The sequence below is a fragment of the Thamnophis elegans genome, chromosome 3 (assembly GCF_009769535.1).
Source record: "Thamnophis elegans isolate rThaEle1 chromosome 3, rThaEle1.pri, whole genome shotgun sequence".
Lineage (NCBI taxonomy): Eukaryota > Metazoa > Chordata > Lepidosauria > Squamata > Colubridae > Thamnophis > Thamnophis elegans.
In genome coordinates this window covers 47,469,715-47,488,555 of record NC_045543.1, presented here as the reverse complement: position 1 = coordinate 47,488,555, position 18,841 = coordinate 47,469,715, and the positions used below count along the sequence as shown (strand labels likewise).

At 39.6% G+C, this 18,841-nt stretch overlaps 1 protein-coding gene across 1 annotated transcript in view; it reads left to right on the top strand.

The window, feature by feature from the left end:
* MELK (maternal embryonic leucine zipper kinase) overlaps positions 1–15,243 on the top strand; it is a 29,826-nt gene extending 14,583 nt beyond the window's left edge. Inside the window, exons 8-18 of the mRNA XM_032213995.1 lie at positions 726–824; positions 2,423–2,491; positions 3,349–3,447; positions 4,389–4,475; positions 8,557–8,688; positions 9,438–9,569; positions 11,398–11,608; positions 12,849–12,936; positions 13,357–13,525; positions 14,444–14,547; positions 14,873–15,243. Coding sequence (XP_032069886.1) covers positions 726–824; positions 2,423–2,491; positions 3,349–3,447; positions 4,389–4,475; positions 8,557–8,688; positions 9,438–9,569; positions 11,398–11,608; positions 12,849–12,936; positions 13,357–13,525; positions 14,444–14,547; positions 14,873–15,050 — 1,368 coding nt within the window. The 3' untranslated portion in view covers positions 15,051–15,243. The remainder of the gene's footprint in view (positions 1–725; positions 825–2,422; positions 2,492–3,348; positions 3,448–4,388; positions 4,476–8,556; positions 8,689–9,437; positions 9,570–11,397; positions 11,609–12,848; positions 12,937–13,356; positions 13,526–14,443; positions 14,548–14,872) is intronic.
* Positions 15,244–18,841: the final 3,598 nt, after the last annotated feature.

The following is an 18,841-nucleotide window of genomic DNA, read 5'->3' as shown; positions in this document are numbered from 1 at the left end:
CCAAGGAGCCCCCATTTTAGCCTTGTTTCCATACTGATACTATAAATTGTGAACCGCAGAGAAAAAAACTGCTTTTCAATGCTGAGCTTCCATGTCCCTTTAAAAAAATGGCAACAATAATCCACCTCTCTCCAAGTCCAATACTACAGATAGTCCTTGACTTACAACAGTTCATTTAGTGACCATTCAAAGTTACAACAGCAGTGAAAAAAGTGACATGTCGGTTTTTCACACTTACAATCTTTGCAGCATCCCCATGATCACATGGTCAAAATTCAGATGCTTGGCAAGTGGTTCGTACTTATGACAGTTTCAGTGTTAACGGGGAAGCCAGATTCACTTAATAACCATGCTACTAACTTAACAAATGCAATGATTCCCCTAACAACTGGGGCAAGAAAAGTTGTAAAATGGGGCAAACTCACAACAAATGTTTCACTTAGCCACATAAATTTTGGGTCTCAATTGTGGCTGTAACTCGAGGACTACATGTATAGTCTTCCTGTTCCCTAAGGTGACATGCTCGACATCTTAAATATAGTGCAGAGAATTGTTGAACCTAAGAGTGTTTGGCAGCCAGTTAGACATCACAAGATTTTAGCCAGTTTGTGTTTCCATGTTCTTCGTTGAAAGTGACTCAAAAAAACTGTTTCACAATTGAGTGGGATGTGATGTTGCCATGCCTTCGTTTTTATCACTCGATCTTTTTTTTTAAATCATCTCAGGCAGATATCTGGAGCATGGGTGTCCTTCTGTATGCTCTCCTTTGTGGATTTCTACCATTCGACGATGATAACATGATGGCACTGTATAGGAAAATTGTGGTACGTATCCCGTTTTCAAGATCCAGGCTTTTCTGTTTAAACAAGGACTTTTATGGAGTTACTGTGTGAGAGGTCTGTTCCCAAAAGGAGAATTTGGGGCATCTTCTTACTTGGCTGATCTTACGTAAAGTAAGATTGGAAACACCATAGTATAAAAGCTGGAATCAAGTTACAACTGAAATGCTAGTGTTTTCTTACTACTCCAAGATAGTAATACTATATTTTAACACAAGATGTTTAAATGATCTCTCTCCTCTCCTCTTTTCTCGTGTTGAGAGGCTAGCTATGAACACCCACATAATCAAATTTGCTTTGGACAGTTTCTTCTCTTGCACCCTGTCCTGGTGTGTAATTCCATTTTTTTCCCTTGTAATATGTCTTGCCTTTTCAGGCTGATATCGAGAAATGGGAAGATTATGGAATGAAATGAAGGGTACTAGCCTCCCGTAGAGTGGAAAACGTGGTTATTTCTAGACATTGCAGGGTTTAAAAAAAAAAAAAAACCTGTGTCATTTCCTATCCCCTAGCTGCCTAGAGGAATCAAAGACATCCGGGGTGAAACAGGCAAAGTTCACTATTAAAAGACATTAGGTTGGGTAGCACACTGAATTTCAATTGGGATCAATTATTTTAGGTAAAAGATGGTGAATGGCATTCAGATTCAACCATTTAAAAACAAAGCAACCGTGACTGGGTTCAATTCATATGCCTTGCATTTCTTTTCATTTGCTATACATCCTGTGATTCACTTATGCACAGTTGCCTAAACACTTCAGCTGATAGCCTCAGCTTCAGCCGAACAATTCCAGCCAGTGTAATCATGTATAGGTAGTAACTTATTATCTGGAGTATTCTTCTTGTTGTTCCTCAATAAGCCCCTTCAGCAGACAGATTACATGCTGTGCATGTAGATAGTCTCCAGTTCTCTCCCAGAATCATTTGTAATATATAGAAGACCTTGGACTTTTCTCTCTCCCTCTCTCTCCCTCTCTCTCCCTCTGTCCCCCCCCCCTTCACTTCTATGTTTTTAGAGCGCGGACCACAACATGATTGATAAATAAGCAGCTTGAAAACAATGCAGTAATAATTAGAAACCAGCATTTTTTCATTGTTTAACTGGGCATCTTTTTTTCCCCTCTTGCTTTAGGAAATGCAGTACACATAGGACGTCTTTAGCAAAGTATTTGACAAAATACGCTCTGAGATTCTCACTAGCAAACTAGCTATGGGGTGAGATGGTATGGCAGTTAAGGAGAAACATAGCTCGCTCACCCAGGACTTAAAGGGTGTTCTTCAATTATTTCTTTTCTGAGGTTGAGGTGTCAGGCAGGATGCTTTCAAATCTTATTATGGGCCTAATGCTCTTTAACTTATTTATAGTTAAGGATCAATGTGTAAGGTACATGAGACAGAAATGCCAATAAAATGAAAATAAGTAATAATTAATCTCCAATATTTGTGGGCCTATCCAATTGCACTCACTATTAACATATTTAAATGATGTTGATGAAGAGATAAAGGGGATGCTCCTGAATTTGTGAATGACATTAAATTGGAGGAAAAGTTCATTCAACTGTAATGTCTTTTTTTTTCTACAGAGGGGGAAATACGATGTCCCCAAATGGCTTTCACCTGGCAGTACCCTGCTTCTGCAACAGATGTTGCAGGTAAGCCTCAGACACAAGAAAAGGTCTAACTGCATCACAAATATTCCAAGATATCCATGTTTAGTTCAACTCTTCCCACTCCACTTCTGACAATCTTTAGTTACAGAGATCCCCTTCCATTGTTCTGTTAATCTACAGCTAGTATGTAGGTATTCTGCCTTTGAATATGGAAGTTCTATTACACTATTGTAGCTAAAAGTGAGTAGGCCTGTTTCTTGTACAGTTCTTCAACTAGCTCAGATAGAATAATTTACTTTGAAAGGCAAAACCATTCAGTGGCCTCACGAATAAGTGCTAAAATGCCTGAAAAACTATGAATGCTGTTCTTAACAGCACTGACTTCTCTTAGTTACTGATCAGTGCTATGATACCTTTTTCTAATCCCAATAGCGGTAGTCCTTGAGTTACGACCGCAATTGAGCCCAGAATTTATGTTGCTAAGTGGGAAATTTTTTAAGTGAGTTTTGTCCCATTTGATGACTTTTCTTGCTAAGTTAAGTGAATCATTGCAGTTGTTAATTTAGTAACATGGTTGTTAAGTGAATCGGGCTTCCCCATTGTCTTTGCTTCTCAGAAGGTCGCAAAAGATAGTCACATTATCCCAGGACACTGCATAAAATATGACTCAGATGTCAAGCATCCGAATGTAACTATCATGACCATTGGGATGATTGTAACAGTCATGAGTGTGAAAAATGGTCATAAGTCACTTTTTTCAGTGTCATTGTAACTTCAAATGGTCACTAAATGAACTGTTGTAAGTCAAGGGCTCCGTGTGTGTGTGTATGTGTATGTATGTATGTATGTATGTATCCGGTGTCTATATTTTAAATTGTGTTTCTTTTCTTGACCACAAGGTGGACCCAAAGAAACGGATTATGGTGAAGCATCTTTTAAAACATCCTTGGCTCATGCAGGGCTATTCCTTTGCTGTCCTGTGGCAAAGTAAATATCCGGTGAGTTGATTAACTTATATTAATGAGAGGATATGTAGGAGAGCCTAGTTTGATGTGATTAATGAATAGTTTAATCACCAATTGCAAAGGAAACATACTATTAAAAATTCTTAGATTAAGAATTTAAAAACATTCTGAATAACACGACGGCTACCATGCTATTCCTATATTGAAAATTCTCTGCTGAACAATCTTGTAACAATTTTGTAACAATATCTTGAGTTTTTAGAGAGAGAGATACCATTATTCTACCAGTTGCTATTACAATCTGTCAAAAAGTATGTGACCCTCGGATTTTGGGAAGAGCAATAGAAAGTATTGATTTCAGCTCTAGCTTTCTGTTACATCTAGTACTAGGCTATTTAATGCAATTTAAAAGCTATTCGATATCAATCAAACTGGGCAGTTGTCAAAAGAAATGTTTTTCCAATGAACATTTCCATGGCCTCGATTCTCTGAAGACATGATAGTAAGGAAACTACCTTGTATATCAGATTAGGCTGCTTGGCCAGCATTCTCTGTTCTGATTAACACACATTATCTTGGGCAGTAAGCACAGTTTTTAAGAAGGCCCTCAGGGTGCTGTGTGGAGAGCCATTTGGATATGCCATTTGAAATTAAGGACTTTATCCTACTGTGCCCTCCCCCCCCAACCCCACCCACAACGTTTACCTTCTCTTACCTGTCAGAACTGGCATTCTTGGTTTCTCTAGCTCAACGACACCCAATCTTCTGGGTATCAGGGACTGGTTCTGTGGACATACATTTTTTTCTGCAGACAGGAGGGGTGCGGGGTTGCATGCTGCCTGCATCCTGTGGATGGGGCTTCGCTTGTTTGTGTATCCTGGTTTCTGGCAAAACTGGTGCCATTTTTAAAAAAAGATTTTATATTTTTATATTTTCAAGTCTTAATTGTAATATATAAATGTTTTCCCTCCCAGCTTGGGTGCCTTGATGAAGATTGCATAACAGAACTTTCTGTCTTTCATAAATGTAGCAGACAAAAAATGGCAGATATAATTTCAGAGGTAATGTTTCTTTTTAATCATTGTTGGAGAGTAGGGGAGTAAAAATGCTTTCGTTCATGTATGTAAAGCTTGATATTTAGAACTGACACATTTTGACCTTGATTAAAACTCGTAAATACGTTTGTAGTATAAACCTTTGAGAGCCTTTTCTGGAAGTTTGGAAAGTGTTCCATGTAGACTGACTTCCCATGCTCAAAACTTAGGATTTCAAAGAGTATCCTTGGAAACTTGATTGGGGATCCTCTATGTCAGGGGTGTCAAACTCACGTCATTATGGCGGTGTCACGTGACATATTGGGACTTATTTTCTCCTTTGCTAAACCAGGTGTGGGCGTTCCCAGCATGTGATGGATCCGCCCCACGGGCCAGGAGTTTGTCAGCCCTCCTGTATGTCAACTGTTAAATATTCATTTATTGGGCATAGCAACTGGGAGGAAAGTTTGGTGTCCATTTCAGATTGTATTCTTAGATTCCACAGATCAGAAAGTTAAAGACTCGAATAAGAAATTTAAGCAATTGAGATTAAGTTCTTCTTCCACAAACAGTTTCTGGTCCAATCTCTATTCTGCTTCTGTTCTTTTATATGTGTTTAATTTTATTCATTTAAGATTCTAGACCGAACAGCCCCGCTCCAAGTAGTTTACAACTCCTATATTACAATATTAAGTTTAAAACTGTATAGACATAGCAACCATAAATCTGTCATCCAAAACCCAAAATCTATTAAATCACACAGTTCCATTCTGATTATAGCAACAGAGAAACATGTTTATAAATACTGTGGTTTTTCTCCTCATGTATTCAGTAGCACTTCCCTTGGGAGGAACATCACAATTCTGTTTCATCCCCCATTCAATGAGAGGAAAGCCAGATTATTATTGCTCTGTGAAATCCTGATAGAAAAAGGGGTGCATGCTATTTTAGAGATGGCAGAGCTACCACCAACCAAGCTCACCCTTGGGATTCCAGTGATAGAAGTCTTTTCAGAGGTGGAACCTATATCATGGCTTTCAACTATCTCATTGGAAGGGAAAATTCTATCCAACTTAGGCAATCTTAAAGATATCCAGGAACTAAGTTATGTATAACTTTAAAGGTAATGACCAGAACTTTGAATTACACTCGGAAGCTAATTAGCTTACCAATCGAAGCAGTTACTGCAGGAAAGGTGTCAGATGGGCAAAGTAACTGAGCCCATAACTACCCAAGTGTGCTGCATTATGGACCAGCATAGCTTCCAAATGCTTCTCAAGGGCAGCCTCATGTAGAGCAGATTGCCATAATCCATCTGTAAACCCACCAGCTTTCTACCTGAACCAGAACATTGCAATTTGAACCAATCATGGCCTAGCTGGCTTGATACAATCTGTTGTGCCAGGCTGCAGACCAGACATTCACATCTGGCCAGTTTATAGCCCAGACAGGTCTGGGCTATAAACTGGCCAGATATAGAACCCACGTTTTCATGAAGTAGATAGGTTCTCTATCATGCATACCAAAAGCAATCCCAGCCCCTTCCTCTATTTGGGCTATGGAATAGCAAGACAATGATTGCCGGACCAAAATTAGATTAAGAGGAGATTATCATTGTTTCCCAGAGTCTCAGATTAAATCTTGGAATTTAAGGGGGGGGGGGCAATCCAGGAAGATTGAACTTGAAGAAAATATGCTTGAGGTAGGAGGAAAAGAAAAGGTATTTGTTTTGGTGTGTGTTTGTGCTCTAAACGTCTCCTATCACTTCTCTGTGCAAATTCAGTAATTGTATGGACTTTGCCCTTATGTATCAAGTAGTAATTCCACTTTGCTGTGATTTGAAATAATAATGTAAAATCCCACTCAAAGATCTTTACACAATGAACTATTTTTTATTTGTAGCCAGCACCATCTTGTGGTCTACCAAGAGCATGTCTTTTCTTTTTCAATTCTCTTTTAAGCTCCCCCCACACACCCAATGGCCTGTACTGTAGTATTTATTTCCCTCAACCAGGAATGTTGGCTTTAATGTCTAAAATTTAAAATAGTGCTGAAGATTCTGCTAAATTTTAAATGTATATAAAGTTTTGTTTTGTTTTTGATGGGGCTGGGTCTCGTGTCTTGACCATGTATGGTCAAGAGATATTTCTAAGATTTCTGTTTTCTCTCCTCTCAATATTTTAATCATCAGAAAGAGTACACCATACTAGGCTTAAGTGGGTAGATACCCGTGAGGACCTCTGGAAATTCAGTTGTGGTTGGCGGGATTAACAAGCCCCTCCACTAAGTAGAAGGGAGAGTCAGATGTATGACAGGTCAGAGGGCTTCTATTTTATGAGCTGAATTGTGGTTTCCACTACACGGTCCCTGTTGTGTTTTTGGGTACATACATTAGATGAAGTAATGGCACATAGCGCTTTGTCTCATAAATAATTGACCTTGAACTTACTTCTGAATACACATTGGGCTTTTTGGTCCTCGTTAGCATGAACCAGCATCATTTCTCCAGCTACAAACATTTGGATCTGACCACCTTTACCTCACTTTCTTGCTTGAATGAGGCTCAAGTATAGTCTTATCAGCTTCAGAGAAGCTTGACCAGAATCTCAAGCTGATGTTTATTTGTTTGTTTGTTTATGGAATGCCTCTTGCATGGAACAACTTTCCATGAAAATTTTTAAAAATGACTGGATATCTGCATAAAGAAAGTAATTGTGATGCTGTATAAAGGTACTTAAGTTATCCACATTGTCAAGGACAAGATAACCATTTCCTTGAACTCAGTTGTCATTGGAAATGAAATATCCACATGCCAAATATTTCTGAGACCTTGTATGAAGATGAAATTCGTTGGCACACCAAGAAAATATATTATTTAGCCCCCTTGTTAATTGAATTATTCAATTTATGAAGTCTTAAAATACAAATAACTGGATTTTTGTTTGTTTGTTACTTTTTGGTCCAATCAACAATCCCAAGATACAAAATTCTGCTCCCCTAAAGTAACATACACATTAGTAGCTATTGATTCTCTGAGGTAAGGAGTCATTTGAGAGAGAAGAATCTAAAATAAAGGTTTGGGTGCTGCAGAGTTTCTGATTTGAAACTTACAGAGCACATGCACACACCACATATTTAGCAATGCCAAATTAAGTTTTACTTCTTTCAAACCTTTGCCTTTTAAAAATGCTTTCCATGTCTGTTGTAATAAAATGCTGCATTTCCTGCAGAAGATTCTGGTTAGAGTGGCCACCTGTTCATTTGAGATGCTAGTCAGGCTTATTAGCTTACAGAGGATATTAAGAGCACCCTTTAGGCTATCTTAAAATACCCCAAAGAGTCTTTTGCATCTGTATTGATAGAAATGGATAATAGTGGTAGATACACCTTTTCCCAAATACTGGTCCCATTGTTTAGAACAGTCTATTTTTTTCTTGTTGAGTTTTCGCAAATATATTGGTCTGTGCACTTCATTGCTGGTATGCAGGCACTAAATTGCATGATTTGGAAAATCATGCAAACCTAAGTTTTTAACTGCTTAGGCTTCATCTTCATGGCAATCAGCTGCTTATTTCATGGTAAGAATTTGCATATTTCATGGCAGATTGACTTGAAAAATACAGACTGTTTTATGATTATGAAATTAAAACTAAAGAGACAAGAGGTAAGACATGAATCTTAGAGATCTTGTGATCATAAGGTAGGAGTGGAATTAATGAGAGTTTTAATTCCACTAAATGTATCTTAAATGAGCAAACATGTCTCTAAAGGGCCACGATTGGGGGGTAGGAAATTCTATAAAATTATTCTATAATTTAATTGAAAGACTGCAGAATAATAAAGCAGCTTTGGCTTTTGAGGCAGGTCATAGATTCAAATTCTGAATGTCTCTTTCTGGCAAGGGGGAGTGGGGAGTTACTGGAGGAGGTCTGAAGTGTGAGGCGTTTTTCTCACAAGCTGTTTTGCTGTCTGTCTTTTCAAGGAAGGGTGATGACCTGTGGCATGCATTTAACTGAAAAGGGCTTAAAATTCTGAAATGTAAGTGAGTTTTGGGTAAATCATTTTTCCCCCTAGAAACAAGTAACCAGAATGTATGTTTCTTTATTAGTGGAAATATGATAATGTATCTGCAACATACCTTTTGCTTCAATACAAGAAGACTCATGGTAAACCTGTTCGCCTGAGGATTCCTTCTCTGGTAGAAGAATGTATGAGCAACACACCATCCAGAGAAGGAAAAGTATGTATTCTATTTTTATTTCTATCTATTTTACTTGTATTCCAATAATAATTACCGGGGGGCGGGGGGTGTCCTCCGGTGTTTGCAGTGTGGCTTGAAAATGCTCTGAATTGTGAACTAGTCAGCCTGCCACATATTCGATTTAAGTCATGGCTTAGCAAATCTAGCTGTAATATATACAATCCAGGGCATTGTAGAAGGCTCCAGATACTGCTGTATTAAAACTAAGCTGTTTTAAGTCTCTCTGTGGGTGTGGGTGTATGGGTGGTTTTGAGCCATTTTTGATTCCTTGCAAGTGCCGGGACAAGTCCCTGCATTTTGGGGCAAAATCTCAGTAGTGGTTTCCGTTGCTTGCTTGCTTCCTAGGGCTGAGAGAGGGTAGCTCAAGATCACCCAGCTGAGTTTGTGCTTCAGGCAAGAGTAGAATTCATGATCTCCTGATTTCTGCCCACTGCCTTAACCACTATGCAAAATTGGCTCATTGTTTTAAATCTTGGCAAGATCAAAATATCAAACCATTTGCTATCGTTGTTCCTTTCCAGTTGGACAACCATTACCCAGGTTTTTTTTTTAAAGGAGTTGCAATTCTCTATGTACAGGGCAAAGATCTCACTACACAATCCATCTTTAACTATACCGAAGTCAAAGTGCCAGGCTGGTTTATTGTGCCAAGGGACCATCCGAATCATAGACAGTTATGGATTTGTGTCTGTCTACACATTACTTCTGAAAAAAATTCTTTTCTACAGATAAAAAAAGCCCTGAGTTATGAAGATGGTCCAGATAATAAAGAACTTCCCTATGTATTTGGCTCCATGGAATTTCTAACATCTTTTGATGAAGGTCAGCTTATGCTAGGAAATACACCCAGACCTAAGCAGGTATCTATAAATATTGACCTTTTATTCTAATTTATTTTCTCAGCAGTGTATTTAAGCCATGTCTAGCTTTTGGTTTATACTCTTTCAAAAACATCATCTACTTGAATCTTTGCTTTTTATAAAATTGCTTCTGTATGTAGGTATTTTACATTGATTTGACTTACATCCTGCCTTTCTTGGGGAACTCAAGGCAGTATACAAATTTTCCCCATAACAAACCTGTGCAGTAGCATCAGTTGAAGTGGAGAAAGTGGTCCAGGGTATGACTATAGCTGAGGATAAATTTTAGGATATGGGATTTCCCACTTCTGGTTCAACAATCCTAACCACTACACCATGGTTGCTTAACATATCCCAGCTTCAGGGGTAACAGCAAAGATTTAGGCAGGTGGAACCCGATTTCCATGAGAAAGATCAGAGATCAAATTCTTGGCTTCTCCCAGCAGGAGAAATTTGTTTGTAACCCTGAAAAATACTGAACTAGACACACCCATAGATTGACAGATGGTTAATGGCAGTCTTCTGTAAAGGGCATCTCAAGTCAGGAGAAGTAGGTATCTTCTAATCAGCCCCTGGATAGGAGGACAGCTGTAAAGTACACTGAATTTTCTTTTAGAAGTTCAGGGTAAAAATATATAGATGTATATTGTAGATTATTATTGGATTATCTGGGTAATATGGTGCAAGAGCCAAATAGATATGGAAATAAGTGTGACAAGCTACCATATTTTTCAGAGTATAAGACGTACCAGAGTAAGACGCACCAAGGTTTTGAAGAGGCAAATTAAAAAAAAAGTTTTTGCATTCTGCAAACCTCCCAAAAAAAGCCCGTTCTTCACGAAAACAGGCCCATTTTTTTTTTCAAAAAAAGGGCATGAATAGCCTTTAGGAGACTTGTAGAGTGCTCCAGGAGAGTCAAAAATGAGCAAAAAATGGTCCATTTTTCACAAAAACGGGCCCAATTTTTGTCAAAAAATGGCATAGATAGCCTTTGGGAGGCTTATAGAGTGCTCCTGGGAGCTGTGGGGACAGAATTGAGCAAAAAATGCCCTGTATCTTGCTCATTTCTGCCCTCCAGCCCCCAGAAGCATTCTGAAAGCCTCCTAAAAGCTATGCGTGGCCATATCGGTGAAGAGGGCGGGGTTTTGGGAGGCAAAAAATGCTGTATTCAGTTTATAAGACGCACCCAGATTTTCAGCCTCTTTTTTTGAGGGAAAAAGGTGCATCTTATACTCTAAAAAATACGGTACATTTGTTTCTCCAAAGCTCTTAGCAACGTACAGTTAAATGTCAGTAAATTGTGGTGCTGGTCTGTCACCAGATACCAGTAGCACCTTCAATACACAAAAAAAATTCTGTAGCGTCAATTAGACAGCACTTATGGACTTAGGGAAGTCCATTTTGTAGGGAAGAATGTTCTCTGGTTTCATACTTATTCTCTACATTGCTTATATGTCAATGCCTTAGATCAGATTAGATTAGATTAGAGACAGTTGGCCTTGCAACTGCTGTCTGTGTGTTGCTATTTTCTGCTTTCTCCATTATTCTATGTGAGACTGATAGCAGAGTATCCCTGTAAGAGACCTTCCAAATTCTAGTAGCTTGGGCCCTGTTATGTCCTCTAATATGGGACCTTGCAACCAATAAAGAGCCCTGACACAGAGTTAATTTGTTTCTCAGCGAAAAGGGTGCTTGAGCTTGTCCAATTCATGAAGAGGCTGCTCCAGTATCTAGGATTTATGATGGTGAATAGATAAAATTCATGTTCTTCACATAAAATTGGAAACCCTTTGTCTAAATATCTTTTTTTATTATTATTTATTTTAAGAATGTAATGTTCCAGGATAGGGGGGAGTTCAGTTCGCCGTTACTTTCTGTGCCCAAGAGAGGAGCATCAAAGAAACACGCCAACAAAGAGAATGCTGGTGCTCCAGCTGCCCAGGCAGAGCCCTTTGCTCTTCTTCCACCCAAGACGCCTACTTGGGCCATGACTGAGAAACAAGTGCTGACATCTTCCAATTATGCTGCTCCACTCGAGGGTATGATTTGTAGCTATAGAGAATGGATTGAAATGAGAAGCTTTGAACATGGGATGTGGACTTGAGAACAAGCTACAGGCTTACCTACTTGTCCTGAGGCTACTATAAAAAATGGCATCCTTATTTTGATGGGAAGTGTACATTTTATTTAAATACCAAGTTGATGCAGCCATTTTGTGTAATGCACTTATCCAGTCATTTCTGTCAAATTTATTTTCGGCACACAAAAGACTTAATGGGTGGACTATTTACATCTACACGTGTTTTCCCGAAAATAAGACCTGATTATATATAAGCTCCAAAAGACACATTAGGGCTTATTTTCAGGGAAACATGATATCAGGGTGCTCAGCCTTACTTGTACCGGCACGTGTACAAGAGGCAGCAAGTGCACGGGGGCTGATGGTATCCTTGGTCAACATACTCTGGGGCTGCACAGCACGCACAGCGCAGATGAGTTATCTGTCCAAGCAGCAGAGGTTCCGGGGAAGAGGCACATGATCCAGACGTGCCATGCGGACCATGGAAAATCCGAGAGTTCGTTGACCCGGTAGGCGGCCATGGGAGGCTTGTTGTTGCGCAGCAATACTGGCAGCAGATGGAGGCAGAGGCATGGGGGGTGGGAAGGGAGGCGATCCGGATGCGCTGCAGGCAAGTTGAGTGATGCAAAGGCAAGTCTCCCATGGCCATCCACCTGCTCCACCAACTCTTGGCTTTCCTGCGGTGCGCCCAGATCATGTGCCTTCCCCCATGCCTCTGCCTCCATCTCCTAGTGGTACTGCCGTGCAAAGATGAGCCACCTGCCTGCCCTCTCAAGCCCATCGACTCTTGGCTTCCCCATGCGGCGCTTCCAGATCGCGTGCCTCAGCCCCACCTCTGTCTCCATCTGCTTCTTGGACTCAACTGTACTGTGCTGGCTGTAACTGCTGCAGAATACTGTTGGCCCCCTCACAGCCTCCTATGCTCGCCATTCCTACCCACAAACCCCCACCCCCAGGTAATGACAACCTTAGCTGGGGCTTATTTTTGGGGTAGGGCTTACATTAGCATGCTAAAAATCAGGCTAGGTCTTATTAGCTTCTTTAACCCTCCTTTCAAACCAGACTGAACCTGGTCATGTCTTTCCTCCCTCCCCTTCCATTTTTTTCATGTTGTTAATTGTTAACTTGAGCACGGGTATAAGAAGAAATAACTCTCTTTCTAAACCTAGTGATTCAAACGTGAATGTTTCTTCTTGCAGAGAAAAATCCAGCCGCCCAACCAGTGCCAGTAAATACTCCTATTAAAGCAGATGAGCTGACAGCCGGCATCATTAGCCCTGAGAGAAGGTAAATGTTCAGCAGTTATTCCAGTCTTAATTCTTATATTGGTAAGAAAAGTGCTTTTTGCCATGTATCAGTGCTGGCTGCGTTAAACCTATTTAAATCCTTTCTTACATTTACCAACAAATATTAAAAGGCTGTGGGCCTTTCTTTAAAAACATTACACACTTCAGCAGTCTTGGATGTATTCCTATTTTCCATAATTAAAATTCACTTTTGTGCCCCCAGAGAATTGGAGCACATATATAGTTCTCTCTCAAAATCCCAAATGACTGTTGTGCAGCAAGCTCTCTCTCTCTTTTTTTGCTAATTTCTTCCTCCTTCCACTTCCTGCTATTGAAACAGAAATGGAAGATCCATTGTTGCTCTAGCTGAAATGAGCAGCATTAAGTCTACTCACCTGCGTGCTGGTTCTCATTATGACAGGTGCCATTCAGTGGAGCTGGACTTAAATCAGATGCACCTGGAAAGTGGCCAAAAAAGAAAAGGAGCCAAAATGTTTGGGAGCCTTGAAAGGGGCTTGGATAAAATGATCACAATGCTTACCCCTAGTAAAAGGAAAGGTTCAGCTAAAGAAGGCCCAAGGAAGTTAAAGGTATGTTTGTCAATCAGACTAATTCAGGTGAAATGAATTGCTGGGATCAAAGGAAACAATTGATACCAATCCTTATTTTCACTGTAGATCCCAAATATGAAATTGGCTCTTCAAGAGAAATTAGCCATTTTATCTGATAACAAGACCCATCTCACTGCTGACACACAATCTTTAAAAAAATACAATCAAATGGTTTCTTGTATCGTTGATTAACTTGTTTGAAGGACTTTTGATCCATAGTCCCAACCTTTGCAGAATTGCAGGCTTGGAATAACTACCACTTAACAGATTAAGCATACTCAGTTTATAAAACATACTGCAAAGTCGTCTTGTTTTCCAAAGGTTTTCCCAGGATGCCTCTAACCGAAATTAACTGTTTCTTCATGCAGCCAGCAGGTTTTAGCATTTTCATTTCTGAAAGGCAAAATTTGGAGTACAAAGTGCTGGTTTAAGTTCAAATGTGTTGTGCTTGTTTTGTTTTCTCCACCTCTTGAAAGAATGCAGGAAATGATTTGGCTTCTGAACAAAGTTAGGGATAATTGTTTATTACCTCTCATACAAAAAACACTACACCTCTCAATATCAGTTTCTAATAGGAATGCTCTATTTTGATTTTATCCTGTTAAGTTGGCTTCTAAGGGGCATCTAGTTGGCACTATGGAAACAGATTGCCGGTCTCAATAGGTTTTTGATTTGATCCAATTCAAGTACATGTATATTTTCAGGTTCCTAATTTAAATGCAGGAAGTTATCTTGGAAGGATTTCCCACATGTTAGTTTGATCTTAATATACAGTGCATAAGAACACATACATTGTGTGTGTATGTGTGTGTGTGAGAGAGAGAGAGAGAGAGAGAGAGTGCGTGAGAATATCTTGCTCTGGGAAATAATTTATTTGTTAAATACTTTTTCCTGTAGGCTCACTACAATGTGACATTGACTAACTTAATAAATCCAGATGAGTTGCTACAGGATATAATTGCTGTCCTTCCAAAAAAACAAGTTGAATATGTACAGAAAGGGTAAGTAGGGTAAATATTCTTGAGTTCTGCCCATGATGGTGATAGCTTTCCCAAGATCTGTGTCAGAAATTGCTTTGTGCCATGTCATATTCTTCAGGAAAAATATTGCCTGAAATATCAACAATCCAGGTCTGAAGCTGCTCATTTTGGCCTGTGTGGCAGAAAAAAACAATCTGTTATGGCTTTCTTATGTCTTAGTAATGTTTATTGGTTTTCCAAGAAAGTTGAATCATTACATCTTCCCGAAAATAAAAACCCAGGGTTCTTTAAAAAAAAAAAAAGGCTAGTCAGTAGCTTCACTTTTGCTTCTTTTTGTTTTATCCAGTTATAAACTGAAGTGTCAGACCCAGTCAGACTATGGCAAAGTGACAATGCAGTTTGAATTGGAGATTTGCCAGCTAAGCAAACCTGAAGTCATGGGCATTAGAAGGCAACGGCTGAAGGGTGATGCCTGGGTCTACAAAAGACTAGTGGAAGACATCCTGTCGAGCTGCAAGTTATAGATCTCCTAGTCTATTATGGATATACAGACAGTTCTATCTATGCTAGTCAAGCTTATTTCAATCCGTGTAGTATATTTTGTTTTAAATAGAAACGTTTTTGTCAATAAATATGGCCTACTATGTCTCTGTCTTCACTTTGTCTTTTTATGCATGCATGTGATTTCTGTCTCTGTGTGGATGACCTTGGTGATCAAGAGAAAGAAATGCTGCCTAGGAAACAATCCAAGGGGCAGGAGCTCCAAGAGGCTAAATGGTCAGAAAGAAACTTAAGAAGGACCTTTCCTTAATGGATCAAGCAGTTAAAAGTGGCAGCAGGAAGTTGGCATCTTCATCCTTGCAAGAGTCTATTAATGTAGCCTTACAACAAAGCAGAATTAGTTCATCTAGTCGTGTTTCCTGGCTGGCTTACCTGGGGGACAGACGTTGATCTTCTCATCTGGAGGCACAAACTTCCAGCCACAATGTTTAACTCCTTGATCCATTAGGGCAGATCCTTCCTAAGTTTCTTTCTCTGACCCACCTGCCACTAAGGGCTCCTGCCTCTCTTGCCTGATTATTTCCAAGGCATCCTCACGACTCCTCTTTCCCCAAGGTGATCCACACATTCCATTCCATTGTGGGAATGAACATTGGATGGCAATTTAGCAAATCAACAAATTCTCAGATTACTATTTTTGTAATTACATCTTGCCAGCAACCAGGATTTTGGGGGCAGGGGAAATAATAATGGTCTAATCCCAAATACCTTACTTCATCAGTAAATAGACATGATTTGCAGTTCAAATTAATTAGTATCGGTGCTTAAATGTAACATGTGCCGTTTGTGTGCCGTTTTCATTTACATTCATTTACTAATAACACAGTGTCACATTATTTATGACAATGCTAATTGTTATGTCATAAATCCCAACAACATTTGAAATGCCTGCCTTATAATGTTCCATCTGTTTCCCTATAATTGGATAAAGTCTAGAAGCTTCAGACTGGCTAATAGTGATAGCTACTAATAACTATAACAACCACTTGTTTAAAACGTTTGTTCATGTTTTCTGATCTTTTGGGGGGGGTGCATGATATGGCTACATTTCATCTTCATATTCTTCCCTTTCTCTTAACTCTTCTTGACAAAGTACCATATATACCTGCGGATAAACCCATCCACAGATAAGTTGATCCTCAATTTTTTTATAAAATACCATGAAAAAATGTGCTACTGGGGATAAACCGACCCTTGAAAAATTTTGTATGTTTTAATTTTCACATTGGCCTATTCATGGATGATGCATTTGTCCACTGTATTTGGTTAAAAGAACTGAGCGTCTGTTTATAGTGGGGATGGTCTTGTCTGTAAGTATATATAGGTACCATATTTTTGGAGTATAAGATGCAACTCTTTCTCCCCTAAAAGAGCGTGGAAATGTTGGTGCGTCTTATACACCGAATACAGCCATTTGTGGCCTCTCGAAGCCCCGCCCCTGCATCCCATTTTTGTGAAAAACGGAGGTGTTTTTCCTTTCCTCCAGCTTCCAGAAACACAGTGCAGGCTTCAGTGGGGCTAGGGGAAGGGAAGAATACCCCTGTTTTTGTGAAAAACAGGCAAACTGTGGGCTGTTTTTCTCTTCCTGCAGCCCCCAGAAGCACTGCAGGCTTCTGCAGGGCTGGGGGAAGGGAAAAATGCCCCCGTGTTTGCAAAAAAAACGGGCATTTTTCCCTTCCCCAGCCCTGCTGAAGCTTGCAGAGTGCTCCTGGGGGCTTGGGAGGACAAAATCTTTTTTTTCTTACTTACCTCTTTGAAATTTTGGTGCGTTTTATATACCGGTGCATCTTATAGTCTGAAAAATACGGTACTTTAAAAAGTATGATTGTATATACTCATGGATAAGCCTATGCACCGATGTGCCCATTTAGGCATGTGTGTGTGTTTTGGCATCTAAAATTCTCTGCTTATCCACAAGCATATATGGTGGTTATTATCAAAGAATGAGTGTTTGTCTTACTTTGTATCTTTGATCAGCATCTCATAAGCAAATCTTTTATACGCAAGTTCAAAGGCTGGGATTGGGTGGACTTCATATACTTGTATATTGTGGTTGGCTGCTGTTTTCATGCTTGGTTTAAAACTAGCTATCACTTTCGAAAGCCAAACATTGCTCTACTAAAGCTTTCCTTATCTGATTCATATAAAACATCCTGTATCCTTGGATAATTGTGGTATTTGGGTACTCTTGCATGTGTTATTACCCTACAGCTGGACAGCTTTATTCCATTTCTGTTGCCATTTAATTCTGAATAATTGGGCCTATTCTAGGCACCTCCACATATTCATAATCTTCCAACATGAAGAACTATTTCATCCCAATGCAGTAGACCTGCTCTTAACAACTGTTTGGTCCTGCTGATAACAAATGCACACAACCTCTGCTTGTGATAAAAAGCCATATATTCTGGGATTCTGCCTTCCCGCCTCTCCGCTTTTCCTCTTTTAAACTAAAAACAAGCAGAGGATAATTGATTCAAGTTATCTTACACGCTCTGATGTGTGAAATAGGCTCCTTTTTCCCCCAGTTATGGTGCTGATTTCTTATGCCTAATATTCCCGGGTAGAAAACAAATTACTGCACTAAAGGAATAATCAGATGATCAAAATGCCTGCTTTTCTGTGTCTGAACCAGCTGAGTTGGGGGGCAGCCAGGGCCCCCAAGCCATTGCCTTTGAAAACTAGATTGGTTCCTCTCTTAAGTGTTTCCTGTTGTTATGCTGAATTTCAACCTTTGGACAGGGTCTTTGTCTGCAGCCTGGACATTTTTTTTCCCTGAAAGACAGTAACAGGCTTTCTCACACACTGGAGTTGTGTGAAGCCTTACAACAATGCTGCATTTCAAGAACATTTATTATCTTGCTTCTCTGATTCGCGTGGGGTTATGGAACAGTTAGCTTGCCTTGGGTTTTTTTTCTCTGTTAAAATGGGCGGATAAGAAATTTAATACACAGTAATATACCAGCCATCCTGCATGTCTCCATCTTAACGAGCTCTGTCTAACAAGCTAGAAAGAATAAAATACAATCGATTGCAGTCACATTGTCCAGTTCAAGTAATGGTTTTAAATTTATCAACCCATTTAGTCAATGAAAGTGCAATGAGTAATTACCAGATAATCTGCTGTATTTGTCTGAAAGGAAGATTAATTTTTTCCCAAATTATTTACCCTTAAATGGAAAGCTTATCTTAGGTTTGCTGAGAATATGCTAATGAAGGCTGGTGAGGTTTTTTCCCCTGTCTAATCTTCGGGGAGGGAAGGAAAAGAACATTTATTTTAAATTCAGGGTTTTGTTCAAATAAATGTGGATTTAACTTTGCTGCGTTTTTCATCTAAAGGCTTGAAATGACAGCAGAAGATCTCAGGTCCCAAATGCTATTTTAGATAGACAGTGGACTTAGGCAATCCTCTTGGGATATTATTTCTTTTAGAGAACAGAGGCCCCCCACCGTCCCCCACCCTGAATGCAGGACCTTTCCTCCAATGGCCCTCTTTCCTCTCTTAATTGTCTTGCTGCCTTTTCTGGGTTCCCAAAGTCTGTTAGGCATTCCATCAAACTTATCTATGCAATTTCACAGAATTATTTTGAAAACTCCCTTATTATCTACAGCAACTTTCCATGAAAAGGAGGGTTATCATTTAATTGAACCAACCACCTACCCCAACAGTTTCCCAGTTCTTTCAACCCTTGTATTTTGCATTCTTCCTAAACTTTAGTGTTTCGTCCTCTCCTACCCCATCCCCCAGCTTCGA